General features: G+C 48.6%; 1 protein-coding gene across 1 annotated transcript in view; it reads right to left on the reverse strand.

Moving 5' to 3' along the window:
- Positions 1–20864, reverse strand: part of IGSF3 (immunoglobulin superfamily member 3) — a 93082-nt gene extending 72218 nt beyond the window's left edge. Inside the window, exon 1 of the mRNA XM_041480227.1 lies at positions 20420–20864. Coding sequence (XP_041336161.1) covers positions 20420–20462 — 43 coding nt within the window. The 5' untranslated portion in view covers positions 20463–20864. The remainder of the gene's footprint in view (positions 1–20419) is intronic.
- Between the last annotated feature and the right edge of the window lie 15 nt (positions 20865–20879).

Below are 20879 nucleotides of genomic sequence, written 5' to 3' on the forward strand. Positions count from 1 at the left end.
CTCCTGCCACCATCCCGCCACCCCCAGCACCACGGACCATTTTTCCTAAACCATCTCCTAAATCTATTCATTCCTCATTCGAATTCTTCCCACTACTGAGTCAACTAAGGATGGCTAAGTGGCGAGGTCAGCCAGGAGCAATTTATACAATAATTGGTATGGAAATATCAGAATCAGTGGGGAAATATCAAAGCATGGGCAAAGTAGACAGGAGCTGCCAGTGAAGCTCTTTGTTCTTCCAACACCACTGCCTTCCCTCTCTCTGCTCGCTGCTCCGTCTCACAGCCGCTCACATCCACAGCAGATGTTTACTGCCTTTTCAGAAAAACGTTTTCAATAAATATGAAAGAGATGGCATTTCTTTTAATCACCACAGATTGCTGTGGCCTGTGACTAGCTTCCCAAGTTCTGACTGTAAAAGAGGTCTTGTACCTCTGCTATAAATATGCATCCAGTCAGACATCCGACCCCCTCGCCAAGATCAGAGCCATTTTACATCCTTTGGTTCTTCTCAGATCTGGCCCTTATATTGACAGAAGACTTCCTTATTTTCCCCAGTATGGCATTGGTATTCTGCAGATGCACAGTGCAAAATGTGATCTGCCCTTGTGATTTCTTCCCCCCGCTTTTTTAAGCAAACTACATCCTATATGGATGTCACATTCCTCTAACTGCTCCTTCCCTGTTCTACAATTAGGCATATTAAAATATGCTAGGTTTAACACCACCTTAGAACAGCAGATTCTTGAGCCACAGATCAAGGCTGCTGTATTACTACAACCTTTAAACTTCTAAAAATGCTGAAAGGATGAAATAATAATTCATTATTTACGTTGGACACTGTGAAAGCAAGAAACAATAGGCTTGGACTTGAAAAGTGGAAATTCAGACTGGTCATGGGAGCTAGCTAAATGCGCCATTTCCCAGAAGCTAGGAAAGTGAGGCACCAGAGAGACTGCTCTGAGAGAGACTGAGGCATCTTACACTACAGCTTCCTCTAACAGACACTTGCTTTCTTCAAGGACACCACAAGGCAGAGATGAACCTGCCCCAGGGGATGCATGACACAAGCTCTCCCTGCTCCTACAGTTCCATCATTCTCAATCACCGCACCAGAAAGTATATTTAAAGTTACTTTGCTGCACAGAAGCCCGAAACTACTCTTTAATCTAGTACAGCTTTACTTTGAAAAGTCAAAGTACTCAGCATCCAGAAGCCAGCCAGACACGTCTGTGGTCAGAAAAAAGAGCAATACCCATAATAACCAAAGGAAGGGGAATGGCTGGGCAGTCCTTCTGCACACAGATCCCTGAGCTCTGGAGCTCGTGGTGCTCAGCCTTCCTTACTTCACAAGGGCTTTGAAGCACTTGGTGGCACAAGATGTACCTGGATGTAAAAGGTAACAACTCATGCTGGTGCACGAGGGACAGACTGAGCTGGCTGCCCTGCTGCTTCAGAGTCATAATGGCAAATGACTGCTGGGGACCCAAATATCTTTGTGCAACACACCTACTGCTTACTGCAGTTTTATTAATCTCCTGCAAAGATGCTGAGAAAAAAAAAATCCCTTCTAACCTGCAATCCCTGTATTCACCAAAGTTTTGACAATTCCCACAGAATGCTGGCTCTTCTCTGTACCTAAGGCAGAGCTCGTCCTGTGAAACATTTATTCAACTGTTTCTCTTGAATCCCTTATAACCTGCAATCCCTGCATTCACCAAAGTTTTGACTAACCCCACAGAATGCTACTCTTCTCTGTACCTAAGGCAGAGCTCATCCTGTGAAACATTTATTCAACTGTTTCTCTTCCTCCAAGGTCAGCACACGACCTTTGCAGCCCTTTCCCATCTCCCAGATCAGCATGTTCTTCACATACAGTACCACGGTTACCCTTATCACTAAGGGAAGAACAGAGCAGAAGCTCCCTGGCAGATTATGCTTATATTGGGAGTATGCAGGCAGGAAGTGTTGGATTGCCCACGCAGTACTTCTGACTTGCACTGCTCCTCGTGCCTTATCCTTAGGAGTTTCTCCTTCCTCACAGCCCACTGAATCCATGCCCTAGTGACTTGTATCACTGCTGCTGGTTCCAGGTCCGGTTAAGCACTACAATACAAAGCAGCATTTACAGCAGCCTGCTGGAATGCCCAAGGCAATGCCTACTTTTATATTTTCCAATGAAAAGCAGTGATGGCTTCATTAGTGCATCCCCAGCTTGAGTTTTGAAGCTGTCACCACACATACTCCCTGTAAGATTTAGTGCAGACCTGCACAAACAGTGAAGCCTCCAAAGATTCCTATGTGTGCTTTTCCTTCTGTTCTTGCAGCTACCTCTTAAAATACATGTAAGGACACACCATTTACCCTGGTATCTCTAGTACTGCTCTAAAAGATTCAGCAATACCATTTTAGTACCAAAGCTATGAAGCACCAACACTGTGAAGCATTTTGGACTGCTGAACCCTTGGTGCTCCCAGCCTATCAAGAGGAGGGGGTGAAATGAAATTGTTTTGAGCATCAAAGCTAGGCAGGAAATTTCTGACACAGTTCATTATGCCCTCCAGCCCCTGTACTTCTTTTTATTATCCTTCTTTAGTCTTCAAGTCCTACATGTTCAACGTCTAGGGTCACTCGAAGAATTGTCAAACATTATTCCCTGTGCTATCACTCACTCTCAGACAATACGAAACTTCATTTTGTTTCACAGTCAATAACGTTTTAATGTCACTTCTTTTTTCGTTTTCCTGCATGCTCTGCGATCCCTTCCAATATTAAAAACCAGAATGTCCCTATTATTGCTGTAATTCACCTCATAACATCCCAGATGCTTAAATACTCTCCCAGGAGAAAAGAGTGCGGAGTCCCAAATCTCACCTTCACATTATCCTTGCCAAAAGGAAACAGCATTTATTACCCAGGCTTTCATTAATGGAATTCCCTCTCTTTCATGAGAGCTCTTAAAATACATCTGATGCATGGAGAGCCTGGTTTCTTACCGTCCCTCAAATTTATTTTTCCTAAAGAAAAACAAAGCTTCTTGTTCTCTTTTATTAAAACACAGGGAGGAAGGACAGACATATGAGTGCCTCCCTCCATCTCCTAAGAGAAACACCAGTGTTTTGGCCCATCTTTCCATACTCCTTGAAGTTGCTTATTTGGTTTTCTGCCCTTCCCCTCTCTCCAAGTGACTCCAGACTTTTTCTTACTTTGGTAAGGATGACACTTAGGAGTTCAGCACCTCTATTTTTCTCTGTAACCTTTACTGGCATCTTTGTCCTTCTGGGCAGGGCTGGAGCATCTCCTTTTCACCTCTAAACTGGAAGCCTCAGGCATCATTCATTAATTGCTTAACCCCAAATTGATTACCTTCTAGAGGGAGAAACTTAACAACAATCTGGTAAATATTGACAGGCTGGAAGAGCTGATGACAAAGTGCCCTGCTGCACATTCCTTCCTACCTCCCAGGGCACACCATTCCTGCAGCACTCCAGCTGTATCCTTAGGCTGCTCCCCACCTCCTTTGGAGCACACAGCTCTGCAGAAATAACACTAAAAAATAGTTCTAAAATGTAATATCTAGAAAAGAATGCAACTGAGGCAATCTCTCCCTCTTCCTTCTGGCATGCTGAACAAACATTTGTGCCCTTCAGCCACGACCATCAGCAGGAGAGAACATTCAATTTGCAAGGCAAAGCTGCCATCTTGTACTCCTTCAGCAGAAAGAGCTTTCAGGTAAACAGCAAACTGACTTATCCCCAAAGTCAAGTGTATTGGCTAAAAGCACTCATTTCTCAAAGATAGTTTTTCCATCCCACCGTAAAGGATCACAGGAATATGAAGTACAGCCATATAGCAGCAGTTAGTTTCCATTTTCTCCCCACAAATTCATCTGGATTCTTCCCTGCTCACTAAGCAGCAGCAAGATGCTGCCTCTCAAAACTTCTGTGATTCAGTCAGCATCCCTGAAAGACAGACAAAGATCCAGGGAGATTCTTCAGCTACCTGCTCCCTTTTACTGCTAATTAAGATGTTAGAACTCCCTGTCTGCATACACTATAATTTATTAGTTTGACATGCTACACAGACTATCAGCAGTTGTCACCAAACTACCAAGGCTCTCATTTCAAATAGGAGGACAGGAGCTTTCTGGCATTTGGAAAGGAAAACGGAACAAAACAAATCAAAGGGATGCAGAAGCATTTATGTTACTGCTTCTTCCAGGGAGAAAGAAACAGTCATTCCTTTTAAGCACAGTACTACTACCAGTGAGTAAAAAGGACAATCATGCAATTCTCCTCCCTGAGGAGGAACAAGCCCATGCACCGGGGGAACTGACCAGCTGGAAAGCACAGGAAAACACTTTTTATACTAAACAAACAAACAAACAAAACCAGCACACAACAGTGAGAGGTAACTGCACACTGGCACAGGCTGCTCCCAGCGATTGTGGAGTCTCAACCCTGGAGATATTCGAAGTTATCTGGACATGATCCTGAGCAACCTGCAAGTGGCTTGGACCAGATGATCTCCAAGGCTCCCTTCTAACCTCAACTTTTCTGTGAAAGACTCTCCAAAACTGCATTTTCACCACTGCTGTAGACTCAGTTACCTTAGCTCAGCACCAAGCACCTACAGAGAGCAACCTCACTGCACCAGCTACATAGAAAAAGTGGTAAAAACACCCTCATCCCAGGAGATTCAGTTAAAAAATGTGGTTTCACAATGCAGTTAAGCTGATCTAGTAGGTACCAGCTGCCACAGCAAAAAAGCAGCATTGCCTTCCCACTCACTTTATTCCTAGCAAAATGCACACACTCCTCTCCCCATGCTTGACCTCTACATGAGCTGAAAAAAGAATGACCCAAGGAAAGAGTTTTCACCGAGAGAGCATGAACACCTTTTTCTTTGGGGGACGGGGGCAAACAACCCTTTTAATGGGTTGGGATGGAATGGTTTGCACCAGCTCAGGCACACTGTGACAGCTGTGAAGTATTGTCTTCAGACAGCAGATGGGTTAAGAGAGGGCAGGGAAGGAGAGCAGGGCGGAGTGGGAGCAAGTGCCAAGGTTTCTGTCTGCTGGAGACCCTGATGCCAGGTCTCTAGCAGGCCTTATGCAAAGGCAGCAAGGGAAGAAGTGCTGCAGGCGCTCGCTGCAGGTCACTCCCCATCACACAGAGTAAAACAAAAGGGTTCCAAGCCACCACTTTCAGCAAACAACCCTAGGAGCAGGAGGCTTAATGAAGCCTAGCTTCCCGTGCCTTCAGGAGGGAGGCTGTCTCTGGAACTAATGAATTGACTGCAAGCTCCAGCTGGAGCTTCTCCTACAGCTGGCACAGTCATTTGGAGGCACTGCTGAGGTCCTTGAAGAAAAGGGTCTCCTTCAGTCCCCTGCCACTGCCCTGACTCAGCCACCTACTACTCTTCACAAGGCTTGCAGGAACCTGTTTATATCCGAGCTCTCTGCTCCTGTCAAATTTGCGTAAAATTGGCCAAAGGGCTTCCAGGTTATCTGGAAAGGGGTGGCAGAGGCAGCATGATCAGATAAGCCCTCTTTCTCTGAGAACCCCGCCTGAGGAAACACAATGAGAGGCAGAGGCTGGGAATCAAAAACCGCAGAGGGAAGAAGCACTAGAAAGAAAAGGTAGAAGGGCTTTAAAAGAGAAGACACGTATCTTGCTTTTGGCACAGCAGAGGAGGAGGAACTAATTTGAGAGTTCAGGGGAACCAGCAGACAAAAAAAAAAAAAAAACCGGAACGAATTTCGGAGGCAGAGATGGCTAAGAAATGCTGCAGCTTACATTCCTTAAGCAGAAAGAGCCAGGTGCATGCATATGCATGTAAGCAAGCACCAGAGACAGAGGTTAGAATTTTGAATTGACCAGAAATACAAGCCTGTAACACCAGCACAGAGAGGCCACTCCAGTTTTTAGGAGCGGACAAAATTACAAAGAGGCAGGGACTGTAGGAAGATCTGGACAGGGCCGTAGAACAGATCCCTTGTAGCCACACAAAAACAAACCCTGAAGCTGGTATACAGGGTAAACTCATGAGGTCGTAAGAAAAGCTCTGTAAGAGGCAGGAAAAGACAAAGACAACAGAACTTAGAGGAAATCACTCCGGGAAGAGACCAAAATTGGTCAGTGCAAGGTCGATTACAATGTCAAGAAAGGTAATATTTGATCACAACCAAGATGTAGAGCAGTGGGGTCTATTAAGAAAGCCCTTGTGAAGTAAATCACAGAGACAGACTACACTGGCAGAGAGCTGGGAGGCAAAAGCTCCAGACAGAGCATCCCATGGGGCTTGCAGAGGACACAGCAACTGCTGGAGGAGGGGGGGATAAAGCAGCTTCACAATGAAGGAGAGAGGCTATGAGCAGGAAAACAAATGACAGAGACAATGAAAAATTAGTTGGGACCCTTAAGACAAGCAGAAAGGTTAGAAATTCTACCTCTGTGAAAAGCATGGAGAAGGAAAGCAGGACAGAGAAAACCAACAGGTGAAGACAGACCATCATTTGTATGCCAGCTCTCTTCATACAGTTGCTACAGTTCGAGAAGCAAATCCGAAGATGGAGAAGGGCCTATTCAGGCTTGGGGGGCAATACCACCATCAGCATTCAGTAAAGCAAAAACTGAAAGAGTTGACGAGAGACAAGGCAGAAAGGGAAGAGGCCAAACTCAGAGATGGGGAGGTCAGCATGGTCAGAGGACTCATGCCACTTCATGACAGCAGGAGCAGAAGCAGCAGATGGGAGAGAGAGCAGAAAAAGTGTCCTGAGGATGAGGGGAGATGCCACTGCATTGGTGGTGTAAATACTGATAATGAGTGGGTGGAAATCCAAATCCAGCGTGCACAAAAAAAGCAGCAGCAGGAGTGGCAGGGGAGGAGAAAAACAGAAAGACCCTGAAGGGGAGGAGCAGTGCTGACTGAAAATCCAGACTGGCTGGCAAGCCAGGCACCTCCTTATGGCATGGGTGACCAGGCACAGGGAGGAATGGCTCTGGACTAACCAGCAGCATCTGCTGAACAAGAGGGGCCCCAGCCTTCAGCACCAAGACAAGAGCTACACACGAGAGATGCAACACAGAAAGGACATGACCTTAACGACTGCAAGTCTCATTTGATGTATGGAGTCTGGGAAAAGCTGCAAGTTGGATTTTTTCAGGATTACAGAATCAGCTCAGCCACACCACACACCTCAGGCACCGGTCCAAATGCCCTCCCGCCTCCCAGAGCAACCCATCCCAGCATCCATGAGATGAGATGGGGCAGCACAGCCCGAGAGATGCTCCAAAGGCCATACACCCTGACTTCAGCAAGGGCAGGCTTGCCACTTTATAGGGCTGCAGGTTTATCTGAAGGTCTGAAAGAAAGCAGAGTCCCAGCTTCTAGACAATGTGTTTGAGGGTGACTAACTTAACAGCATTTGTCACTAAACAAAAAAACCTTTCCTAATCAACTGAGAAAAGGAAGAGTGGGGGATGAAATAGATCTTTCCTAAATACACCACTCTGAGCATCCTCCTGCCTACATTCCCCAATGAGCAGACGTATGCAGAAGTTTTCATCTTCAGCTACTTACTTAGCAAAGCCTAGTCCCCTCTGATCAGGGAGTTAAGGAAAGGCTTACACAGCTACCAGGGAGGGAGGGTTTTATTTATCTGATTTCAACATGCCCAAGTTATCAGACTCTAGAGGAATTCAATTAATGAGAATAAAACTCTTGTTTGATGCAAGTCTGGAAGGGTGCAGTGGGTTGTTTTTTTCAGCAAATAGCTGCACCCCAGAGATTTTACACTGATTATAAGCCTTAACAGCGACCGACTGATGCAAGCAGAAGAGATTCAGCAGCTGCACCCAAACACCACACACGCTCCAGGTCTGTCGGGGACTGACACAGCTGGAGGAGACCAGCAAAAAGACAGGGAGAAGGGAAGGCTGCAGGGCCAGGAAGCTGGGACTGCAATCCCAAAGGAGCTGCCGAGGCCATCCCCCTCCTCACCTCACAGCAGCAGCAGACTGGTGGTGAGGGTTGGCACGGGTTGCACCCACTAGCATGGCTGGGAAATGTCACTCCCAAGGTGAAGGCAAAATTAAATGTCCTCCACAAGCTCGTGTGGCAAGGCTTGGGCACCACAGGCACTGGGCTGCTCCTGGCCAATGTCCCAAAGCACACAGGAGCCAGCCCCGTGCCCAAGCCAGGCTGTCCCTGGCTGGGAAGGTGCCCCCATGCCCATACAGCCACCTGCTCCCTGCCACGTCCTGGGGCACTTGGTCAGGGCTTCTTCCTGCCACCACAGCATCCCCTGCATCCCCTGGTGAGGAGCGACGTGACCTGCCGTGGCAGCGGGGACAAGGGGACCATGGCACACACTGCCCTGGCAAAGGCACCAAGCTGTCACCACCTGGGACAGAGCTCCTGCCCCTCGTGGCAGTGCCCATCCCACTGGCTCTGCCCAGGCCATGCCCTCGCACCCACGGCCACCCAGTGAAGGGGCACAAACGGGGCACAACCTCTCTCCCAAGGGCTGGCCCCAAGGTTTTAAATGTGGCACTGGTCACACCTGGGCTGGGTTTGGCCTCTGGCACTGTGAAAGAGGGGGAAAGAAAGAATTCTGACAGCAATATAGGCTTTGGAGAATTTTACTTAGATAATCCTCTCTCCTAAGGTTGGCCAGCTGGCTTTAAAGGGAACAGACGGAGCAACATCACAAATCACTGAACCGATGGGAACCAAACACAGGGCGCAAAACTCCTCTCACACAAACGTTTCTTTTTAAATCCTGCCATGAAGATAAGCACAGCTCCCAACACCATTCCCAGGCAGTGCTAGTCCTAGGAGATTTACCCAATGTTTATTCAATGCACATTTCTCCAAAACCCACATGGTACATCCAGCCAGGAAACCGAACAAACATCCATAATTTCCTTTGACACCTCCTAGCTACACTGCTCTGACAAAAGCAACCAGAGCCATCCAGTACCAATGCATGCCAAAAAAAAAAAAAAAAAAAAAAAAAAAGAAAAAACCCCAAAGAATCCCTGTTATCCCTGTCTCCTTACTAAACCCCTTCAACACAATGAGCCAGCAAGAGGGAGGACTCACAGGCCGAACCAGCCAGATTCCATCAGCTGGTTAGGACAGCACCAATAATACCTCCTGGCTGTATATTTGGGAAAGACATGTAGGTGTTTCTGTAGACTGCTTACACAGAAACCTCAGGAACTCTCCCCTCTTCCCTAAGGGAGATCCAAGACATTTGAGGTTTAACAGCTGCAACAAACAGCATCCTCTTACTAGAGAAAATATTCAGGAACAAGAGAACAAGAGACACGGTTACTGAAACAGGATGAAAACATGGAAAAAGCCTCTGGGGTCTAAGTGCTGCCCTAATGACTGCAGACTGCTACTCAGAAAAATCTGAATTCAAGTATACAGCTCTCATCACCACTTGCAGATCAAATAGGAACGGCAAGATGCAAATCTTGCTCCCTGCAGAAGAGGTAATCTAAGACACCATTTGTGAGCAACCCACTAGCAGTGCCACAGCCCCTGCAAACACAAAGAAATAAAAACCTGCAAATGCCCTTGATCTTGCATTCATTCCCCAGTAGATTACTGTGCTGAACCCAAACATCATCACTTTAATGTCTGGAGCAGTTGAGGGCACAGTTATTATTACACATGAAATAGCAAGGGTATATATTCTCTATTCAAATTCGATTGCAGACATGGCAGATGGGTTAAAAAGATGAGTTAGAAGGAAAATAATGCCAACTATTCTCCTTAAAATAATTTTAGGACCACTATCTTATTTATTTCACAGCCAAGAGGTAAAGCAATTCTACAAAGCCAACTCAAAATTAGCAGATACATCTTCCCTTTACACTAGAAAAGAATGCAGATGCTAAACCTATTATATAGACAGTGAAGTGTCATCAGAGCAAAGAAGGCAAAAATAGCTAACTTATCTGTAAGATGACTAAGCAAATGGATTTTCAAAAATATGCTTTCAAATATGACACCCTTTTCTTAGAGCTGCATACATCCGTTTAGCTTTGTTAATTTCTCAATTCTTTCTTTTGATAATTTATTTTTAGCCTCCCACTAGCATACTTCCCCAGAAGCCTCACTTCACCCTACCCACACTCAAGATTCGCATCCACACACGGAGGATGATTTAGAAAACGATGCTGATCACCCCAGTAACTATGGAGAATCTCTACTGCAGCACTTTCAAGATCACATACGTGCATTTCTTTTACATCTGTCCAGCCACTGGAATACTCTACTCCTGCTGTCTCCCACCCTCATTTCTACCACCTCTTCATCATCCCCACCTATACTACAGGGGTCTTTGTGGCTCCACTGGTACCTTCCAGGACTGGAACCTTCCTTTCTGATGTGACCCTTAATCCTATCATTTTTGCAGCTAAGAAACAGCCCACCTCCTTCCCAGGCCACCACCAGTACCAGGAGGAGAAGGCTACTTGATGCCACCTCAGGAGCAGCAGTGGTTAGAGGAATGGGAGCAGCAGAACCGGGTGCTGCTCCCGGAGATGGGGTGGGAGCCACATTCCCCAGCACATCTCTCCCACATGTGCTGCCAGCAGCCAGGTTTAGAGGCTGCTGGTATCAGTTATGGTCATGCTCCTCTGCACATCTCCCTCTTCCACCAACACCCAGATATCTCTGTAAGGAAAATTACCCTTTCCTCAGATTACATCTCTTCAGGGACTTAGTTGGCACCCACACAACTGCAGCCTCTGGTAATCTACATTTCTGAGGTAAGCAGCAGGAGTTGGTGCTTGGCCAAGCCTCCCACTGAGTCATTCTTCTGCCACGCCAAAGCCCTGCATATGACTCCTCTCTGACTCTTCCCCATGGAGGGATGGGTACGCTAGAGAGGGTGATGAAACATTGGAATTAGCTGCCCAGGGAGGGGATGGAGTCACCACCCCTGAAGGTGTCTAAGTGCCACTGGACACAGCACTCAGTGCCATGGTGGTGTTCAGTCACAGACTGGGCTCGAGGACCTCAGAGGGCTTTTCCAGCCTAATTGATTCTGTGATTCTGAGGCAGCTCCTGCTGCCTGCCCTGTCTGCTGCCAGGAACCCAGCCCTGAACCTCCAGGAGCCAAGCACAAAGCTCTGGGATCCCCTTCCCAGCAAGCAGCCTTCCAAGGCTCAAATCCATTACACTGAGATCATTAGGATGCTTTCAGTAATGTATCCCAGTGGACCTGCTAGAACAGCTATTAGGCATTTGACACACAGCAAAATCCTTCCTCACATTCATCTCCCTACACCCTCCCCCAAAACAAGCCAGCCTAAAAATCCAAGGGGATGCAGATTAGAAGGGTGACAATAGCTTAACAGGGGCAGGCTTGTGAGAAGAGGTGACAAACCTCTTTGAGAACAGCCTCTTGCCTCCCCTACACTACCCCATGCTGCTCAGGGCAGTCTCAGATAGCTTTCCCCATTGCTCCAGGAGGAAACAAACCTCCTTCCCACCACACATTTGCAGCCACATTCTTCCCTGCAAAGACTGAAAGACAAAAAATTAGCCCAAACCCCAGAGCCAGGCACAAATCAAAATAACCACTGAGTAAGTGTTGCCCTTCCTTTGCTTGGCAGCCACAGGGTAGCATCTGCAGAGGGACCCTGCAGGCACAACTGGACAATTCTAGAGGAGTGGATGAGGCGTAAGAGCAGCAGAAAATAGGAAATAAGAACAAAAAATAGACTTCTCAGGAAAGACTTCTAAAAGAACCAAGACAAGGTCCCTCTATGCTCTAATGATGACGGCAGTATCTGAAAGATCACCTCCAAACACACCTCTCCTCACATGCAAGCAAGGGGAAGAGGTGGGATAAAAAGCAACATGAGATAAGAAAAGCATGTTTTGATATCTAAATATGAAGATGAGCAGGTCGATTTAGACACTCCTTGTAGCCCTTTGGACTCTGCACAACTTTTGCCCCTCTGCAGTGCAGGTATCTGAGGCTGGACTCTGCGTCCTAGTCACAAGAAAGGCACCTGAAGCTGATCTTGCTCAAGTCCAACTCATTCACAGCAGACAGGAGTAAGTGCTTGGCAAACTTCAAGCGTTTGGCAGCTCCACACTCTAGATTAGATTTAACTGCCAAGCAGCTCATGGCATGGGACTGATTAGACGTAACAGCTCCTGAGGTGCCAGTGACCCCTAGATTAACTGTGCTGCTGTAACACTGATGGCTGGGATGAATCACAGCAGCTCCACGTTACAGTCACACGGGCTGTGCCCCACCAGCCTGATGGGGAGGCAAGCAGAGCTCTCCTTCACCTAGGATAAGCAAGAGAGCTTGTGCAGGTAAGTAACACCACAGAGCTCAAAGTAAAAAATCAATTTTCTTCTTTTTCTAACACCAAGAGTGAAATCAATCAGGCTGTAACAATCTCTTCCATGCCATGTTTTCTTCCACGCATGAGAAAAAAAGCAGCCTGTTTGCTCACAGACAGCAAACGAGACCTCGGTCCTAACACTGCATATCTCCTCCCCAAAAAATCCCATTACACCTTTTAAGCCACTCTCTCTACTTCAAGCAGCCAAGAACAGAGACAGAGTGACTTGCCTACCATTATGTCACAAGTCAGAAGAAAGCAGTGGAATTTGCACGCTGTGACTCCTGCTGTAGGCACTGGGTAACACTGCAGGCATAAAGGTCAAACCCTTCAGCAGGAGCTCTCAAGATATTGTCTGCAGGCCACAAGCAGCCAGCAGAAAGCTGGGAGATGGCACAATGCCAGCCCAGCTTCCCTCGGTATCCATGTCTTTCCTTGGAAAGCTCCTTAGCACCTGGCAGGGCGGTTCAGCACTCATCCCCCACAAGAAGGAGCAAACATCCCTCCTCTGTAATGGGATTAGACAGCGGAGCAGGAAAACAGGATCTGGGAACCTCCAGGAGAAGAAAGCCAAGCTTGACAGCGTATTCAGGAGGGTGGAAGAAGCTGAGGGGCCAGGACTGTATGAGAGGGGAAGGAGCAGAAAGCACTGAGTCAGGGAGATGAGATGAGATGAGATGGTGAGAGGGGCAGAGCACTTTGAAAGCACACCGGAGATAAAGGCATCCAGATAATTGCTCAGAACGGAATAAATATTAGTAAGTACTATAATTACCTCCAACACTTTACAAAGCTGTAAGGAGAAATATGACTAGAAGAGAGGCTGGCACACAAATGCTGGTTGGAAAGCTCTTATTTAAAGCTATCAAGAAGGAACCAACAAGGCCTGACACCCAGGTTGGTAATTTCAGCTTGGCAGCCAGCCAGAGCCCTTTGGCTGGATCCTAGGTACTGGGTAACTCGAGTTAATAAGTGCCAGATTCCAGCAGTATGATTTTCCAGAGTACTGAGCTTCTGGATGACTTCTGGCAACAAACAACTGCCTTCTCATACTCATACTCAAGGTCCAGCTTCCATTTCAGAGAGATTTGGAGGAACCTGGGCAGATTCCCATGTTCATGGTGCTGATGCTAAAGGGAGACAAAATGATTAATCCAAGATGAAAAAAGCCCAATTTATCTAAGCAGCCAAATCTTAATAACCTTGCTGTCATGAGAGATCAGAGCCCTTCTTTCCCAAAGAAACAACCAAAAGTTCTGCTATTTTGGGGCTCAGTATCTTATCTTCAAGCCTCCATTTCCCTAAAAGCTTCAGAAACCACCCATTTCACAGCAGCCTGGGTCAGTGCTGAGCTCCTCTCAAAGCACTACAGAGTCTGTTGAAAAATAGATCTACCTCACCCCCTGCTCCCATCTCCCTTTGACAAGCTTATCAACCTCCACACAAAGCCCAAAAGCCATAAAAGTGACAGCAGGCCTCAGGCAGACACATCAGGAATGCAATGTGGGAAGAACAACCTAAAAAAACACCCCAAAAATCCCCCAGATGCACCACCATTCCCTGTTATTGCCCCTGTAATCACAATGACTCTAAAAGGGAACGTATTTGCTGGGAAGCAAAACTATCAGCTTCTGTGAGCAGAGTAGGGAACAGCAAGCAAATGACAGCAATTTCAGGCTCATGCCACTAGTTAAAAACCCCCCAAAACTTAGCAGTGCCACAACAGCTATCAAAAATCACCTGCAAACACATCAGAGCCTGATGAGCTGTTTTGCAAGAGGCAGAAAAACAACATCCAGAACTGCAAAGCAAACAACTGGCATTAATGAAATGCCTGACAGTGCTAATGGCTGTGCAGCTGCCCCAGATGCTGCTCTGGATCCCAACTGGGACAACTTTGTCACCAGGAACTGCGCTAGAATCTCTTTATTCCTGCACTTAACATCAACCTCATCCCCTCTTGACCAGCGAAGTCTTAAGTCTGCCAAAATCAGAAGAGACAGGAGAAGTGCTGGGATTTTTCAAGTCCCACATGGAATCAATACCTTGTTTGGAAAGAAGTCAGCTAAGAGGAGAGGTAAGTACACGGCTCAGGAACAGGGCAAATACAGACAGATCCTCACTATCCACGTTTCCTCTGTATTCAGGAGTCTTTGACACTGGAAATGCTATGGGCATACTGTAAGGCCTGGCATTTGACAAGATCAATCCTTCAGAGCCTGTTCTCCTCTTTCTTACCAGCTGTGTTGCTGTAAGGCCTGGCATTTGGTCAATCCTTCAGAGCCTGTTCTCCTCTGTCTTTCTTACCAGCTGTGTTCTTCACCTTCCCTCTCTCCCTAATGCTTTCCCTTGGTTAATCTTTTCTTATTTTTTTTTAGGCCTGGAGAAAAGAAGGCTCCAGGGAAACATCACTGCAGCCCTTCAGTACTCAAAGGGGGCTTATAAAAAAGATGGAGAACAACTTTATAGACAGCCAGATAGTGATAGGACAAGGGGGAACAGTTTTAAATGAAAAAAAGGGGACGTTTAGATTAGATGTTAGGAGGAAATTCTTTACTCAGAGGGTGCTGAGGCACTGGAACAGGCTGCCTAGAGAAGCTGTGGATGCCCCATCCCTAGAAGTGCTCAAGACCAGGTTGGATGGGCCTCAAGCAACCTGGTCTAGTGGGGGGCATCCCCACCCATGGCAGGGAGGGGGTGTGGAACTAGATGATCTTTAAGGTCCCTTCCAGCCCAAATCATTCCATCAGTCTGTGATCCTTTTCCCACTCCTCCACTTTGCAGTGCACCACCTTTTCCCTCCCTGTGGATCACTGCCCAGTAAGAGCTGGAAACGGACCTAGAAACACCAAGGAACTACCAGCACAGGAGCAAAATCAGGAAAGAAGAGTGACAGGAGGGTTCAGGCAGCTGTTTCAGCCAGAAACTACAGATTAAACGCTAAGCAGGACAGAGCAGGCAGCCTCTGTCAGGGGCTGGTAACACTTAAGAGAGTGGCTGGAGCAAACACTGGGCTCACTGGGTGATGAGACCCTGGGACATGGAGAATGCACATCCCAGCAAACTGGGGAACCCAGCCAGCCAAACTTGCCATGCCCTCCAGCCACCTGCCTCCACAGCACCCCCCCTTCCCTTGGGATCCCACAGACATCTGCAGGACCATGTGAAAAACAGATCTACTTTCACAGCAGACAAAGTACTGTGCAGCAATGGTACGAGTCCTGAGTGTCAAAGCCTTTCCCTCGCCAAGAAAGGCTTCCCATCACTTAGCTGAGATGGTCTGGTTTTGTGCTCATGTCCAATTACTTACTGAAATGTGACTTTAGCAACAGCCAGGAAGGCAAGAGTTCCTCTTGTCTCACTGCCATTTGCTAATTAAACCTAACAAGAAAAAGCTTACTGACTTACATCACTTGAAACATGTTCCTCCTGACGGAGACAGGGTGAGCAACAGGTTAGAGCTGGACATGACATAGATGCACAGACACCCCAGATCCAACAAAGGCAGCGGCAGACTCAATTTCTTTCCCTTGCACTGTGATGAAACCCAGCTTTGTCAGGGAAGGCTCCATTTTAGCCTCTCCATGGCTGATAAGAAACAGATGCTAAACGTCTCCTAATATTCTAACACAGAGAACTATTCCTTAAGAAGATTTTATACGACTAGGAAAGAAATACCAATACAAAAATGGAGTCAAAACCCATTTAGCAGGTTATCATTAAGAAGTATTTAGGAACTTCAAAGCCAGAGGCAAATCACAATACAGCAGTTTTCCAGACACTGGCTGGAGGGCCTAAACGCCCTTGATACCAGTAGACAAGTCAAATCATGAGCTGAGGAACCCTAGCAACAATAAGAAAACCCTATTGTGCTAGAAAATCTTCCCCTGCCTTTCAGGAGATTTTCTTGGTGCTTTAAGTTCCTGGGCAGGAGGAATCCTGCAGACTGCTAACTATCAGACGGCAAAAAGCACTCTTTCAGGTTACAGCACTCTGATTCACCCAAGGTAAACCAATGAAAACACCTCTGCCTTCAAACTAGACTGTATAACCTTTAAATCAATGACAGAACACTTGACCAGTTTTGTATGGATAAGAAAGAAAACCAAAAGAAAAAACTTTAAAAGATGTTTTTTCAAAAAAGGCAAATTCCTGGTCAAAAAAAAACCCATCAACAAGCCTCCCAACACTGAAGTGATGCTCTCCCTATGACCCCCTCTCTGCCACCCCCTTCCCTGTGGTCTGCAGCACTGTTTATTTTCCCTTTCACTTTATATAATGGGTCTGGTAGAAGTGTTCTAAGTACACATTCGATTTGCAATAAAAACTGCTTTAATAAAGACATCTAACTTGACGGAAGGTCAACTAAAAGACAACAATTCGCATAAACCAAAACCTCCTGTGTAAATAAACAGGATCTGCAGGAGCCTCAGGATGTCAGACAGTCTGGCCAAGACTGCAGGGAGGGAGCCTGCCCATGAAGAATTACACTTGGGGACGGGCAGGAGCGGAGCCTGGCTGCAGGGACACGCACAGAGCCACCTCATGAACGAGGCAATGGCCAGAGCCATCTGCAGAGCATGTTCCCCAAATAAAGCAGAGTCACAGCCCAGCCCAGCACGCTCGGGATCGGCCCAGCTCCGGCACTGCACAGCACAGTGATGCCGGGCAGCGAGCACAGGCGCGAGGGCAGCGGGGCTGGCTCGCACAACGACGCTGGCGGCGCAGGACTCGGGGCAGACGCAGATGGAGAAAGCACGATCTTGGCCACTGCTGCTGACACTGCATCCAGGAGCAGATGAGGCGCCAGCAACGTTCCTGGGCCGCGAGCTGTGGTGAACAAAAACGCCCCCAAACCCCCTGTGTGCAAACACCCACTACGCTCTTTTCTCCATATGCTCCCCTCCAGCCAAGCAGCCCCCAGGTCCATTGCACCTAGGCTTGTGTCCGGGGCAGGCAGCAGAAGAGCAGGAGGGTGCAAGAGCAGAAGTCCTGAGCAGCAGCCAAGTGCACACTGCTGCTTCCCAGCCAGCATCCCTTCCCCTCCGGGAGACAGGCCTGGAAGATCATCCCTCCGTTCTCCAAGAGTCACCTGGGCATGGGTATTTCACTCCAACATGCCATTTACAAGAGAGCTGCGGTTTCAAGACCTTAAAGCATGCTCTGCTCCCCTCTAGGAATCGCAAATAAATCACCAATTACTATGCATGAATAGAGAGAGGAAGAGGGTAATGAGTCTATGTACATATATACATATGCAATGTTTGAACACAAAGAGCCGTAAATTGCATTCACAGGTGGTATTCTGGAGACTGCAAGAGACTCAAAAGCAGAACTATTCATAAACCAGTCACTGACATGAATGAGTTCAGCATTCCCCAGAAGCCTATTGTGTTTCCTATATATTACACTATAAATATGAGGAGTACCAGACTTTGCATCCCTCCCTGCAAAAAAAAAAAGAGGTAAATCTTGCAACTACACATAGGATTAGCACTGGCTGGCACAAGTATTAATGGTCTCATTGCTGCATGAGGATTATTTACAGCACTTGCTCTATTTTCCCATTTTGTACTTGTGATGAAGTGCCACTTGTTTAAAGAACCCTGTAACAAACACTGCAGCAAGAAGGGGGGGAAAAACAGCAGAGATCTACAAATGTTACACCCACATGCCAGATGTGGGTTTTCAGACCCTGGTTTCACAGTTACTTGGATTTTGGTAGGTAGTTAATGCTTGATATATTATATTAAATCACCCACCATCTCATTCCATAACCACAGTTCCTCATTCAGTGATTTTAACGAGTTTGCAGAAAGGGAAGGGGAGAACGAGTTGCATTTCTTTTTCTGCATATTTGACCCATAGTATCCTAGTCCCATATTCTAGCATTAGCATTACTTGTTTGGAAAGCAACAGTCCTTTTCTAGTCAGTCACATTTACGTTACAAAACATGCATTTTTACTCGAAGTCAAATGATGTCTCAGTTTTACAAGGGGCAACCTAAAGCACTTCTGCATGACTTGTGGCTTTGAGGCACCGTCACACATCCCCAGCTTTATCAAAACTGGCAGCTGGGCAAACGGGGAACAACCAGCTAAAGAAGTCCAGGTGAAAAGAACAAAAAGTAACTCCAGGCACACACGTGGTACACATCCTACCCTTAAAAACAGCCTCACGTTCAGCAGAGGGAGGCCAGCACGACGTTTTTACGAACTAGATACGTCCATGGGATTTGGGGACCACTGAAAAGCAACCTATCCTCCAAAGCGACAGCTGACACCACGCAGCTCATCCCCCGGGGAGGACCAAGGCAGGTTAGAGCCGCTTTCAGGTCAAACGCAGAAATGTAATTCTTGCAGGCAGGGGGTCGGGGCGGCCTCGGCAGCGGGCAGGGCTCCGAGTGAGCACCAGCACGGGGTGTAGAGCGCAGGGCTGGCGGGTCCCAGAGCCGGGAGCCCTCGGCAGGAGGAGGGATGCCCTGGGCAGGAGGAGGGATGCCCTCTGCTGCTCCTCCGCCGCAGCAGCTGGGCGTGCTCCGGAGGGAGCGCGCAGCGACCCACAGACCCGAGCGCTCCATATTAGGAATCCCTAATCCAGAATGGGGCTATTGTTCTTCTACAGCACAGACGGAGCGTGCGAAGCCAAGGCAGCGAGAGCTGCGCCCTTCGCTACACCCATCTTGCGGGCTACGGCAGCCTCGCTGCACTCACAGAGCAAAGGCACCCTGGATAAACTTAGCTCGGAGATGGGTTTTTTCCCCAGGGAACCCATGGTTAGAGGAAGTTTGAACCATCCCCAAAACCATTTCAAAGAGTTCGCTCTCTCTCTTTGCTAAAGACAGGCAGAGCACACCAAACCCCCCCACCTCCGCCCCAAATTACAGACATGAAGCATGACTGCAATTCTAGTAGAGATCTTGTTTCCAAATTGGCAGAGTAGGTATGTATGTGACAATTCTCAAGACAGTAAAATTGCCAGCCCTGCCGCTTCTTCCCTTAATAGCGTTAATGCCAGCAGAAAATCATACCAATGAAAAGGCAAATCAAAACAGCCCCGAGGTTGCTCTGCACATACACAGGCAGAAAGCAGCGTGAGGGTGCCGTGCTGTATTTTCCACAAATGTTCCTATCAACTCATCAGTACTTAAGCCTCGCACACTGGTCTGCAGCAGAAAGCGTAGAGGCGTTTTAAGAGTCTTGTATTCTGCTTTTCGCGAATTTGTAGGAAGGAATCTCGCACTGCCACAGCATCTCTCAGCCAGCGCTGGGATCCCAGAGGACTTTAGGGAACTGCATACAGTCATCCCCGGGGCAGGCGCTCGTGGGACGGGACAAAACCACGCGTTTAACGGTTCGCGGGGTACGAAACGCGCCTCAGAGAAGGGACTACAGGAGCACTTTGAGAGGCAGCACAAAGCAATCAAATTGCATTTCACGGCAGCAAGGACTGCCTTCCCTGTACATTTCAACGCACTCTTCCAGAGCCAAGCAGAGCACTTTGTTTCTTCAGCCTACCTTACCCCGGGCATTTTCTCCGCTTTCATTGTGCAAGCTCAGCACAATGTAACTCCCTACCCTTACGGTTCCCCTCCGAGACACCCCCGACCCCAGCAGCAGCCCCTGGACGGCCGCTCGCCCTCCCAAGTTGCAGCCGGAGCCCGCTCGGAGCCGGAGCTGCTCGTCCCCTCTGCTCCCACCGCTCCCACGCCCCGGCCGGACCCCGGGGCACGCCGAGGAATGGCCACCGGGGTACTGCGGCTGGAGATGAAACCCTGATTTATTTTACACATATATATACATATACACATATTTACAGGGCTTTTCTTTTTTCCGCCACTCCTCCCTCCGACCACAGGAGCAGCGCGGGCAGTGACAACTCCTAGGGACGGGCGCTTGGCACTGGCAAGGGGTGATCCTCCGGCACGCCTTGCGAGGGGCTGCGCCCACCGGGGGTCCCGTCCCGTCCCGTCCCACCGGGGGACCCCCGCGCTGTCCCGTCCCGCCCCTCCCCGCCGGCCACGGGCACTTACCGAGGAGCAGCAGGGAGGCGAGCTGCGGCCGCAGGGTCCGCATGGCTGCCGGGGCGCGGGGCGGCGGCCGCCCTTACCTCCCGCCGCGGGGCGCCGCGGGGCGCCGGCTCCCGGGGCAGGCGTCGCGCCGGGCCCGGCGGCACAAAGGGAAGGCGGCGGGGCCGGCACGGGGAGGCGCCAAGGCAGGCGGGGGCATCGCCCCCGCAGCGGGGCGGCCGCCGCGCCTCCCCTCCGCGCCGACGGCTCCCGCGGGAGAGGCAGGAGGAGAGCGAGGAAAAAACGTCTCCTGCGAGGGGCGGAAAAAAAAAACCAAAAAAGAGCACGGGGAAGGTGCGGGGGAGAGGAGGCGGGGGGAGGCACGAGCGACGACAAAAAGACCCCACCCCGGAAAGTTACAAAAATAAACGGGGCGCCGCGGCCGCCAGTTCGCCCCGGCCCGCCGCCCTCACCTGCCCGCCCA

Source organism: Pyrgilauda ruficollis, unplaced genomic scaffold (assembly GCF_017590135.1).
Source record: "Pyrgilauda ruficollis isolate IOZ18807 unplaced genomic scaffold, ASM1759013v1 scaffold50, whole genome shotgun sequence".
Taxonomy (NCBI): Eukaryota; Metazoa; Chordata; class Aves; order Passeriformes; family Passeridae; genus Pyrgilauda; species Pyrgilauda ruficollis.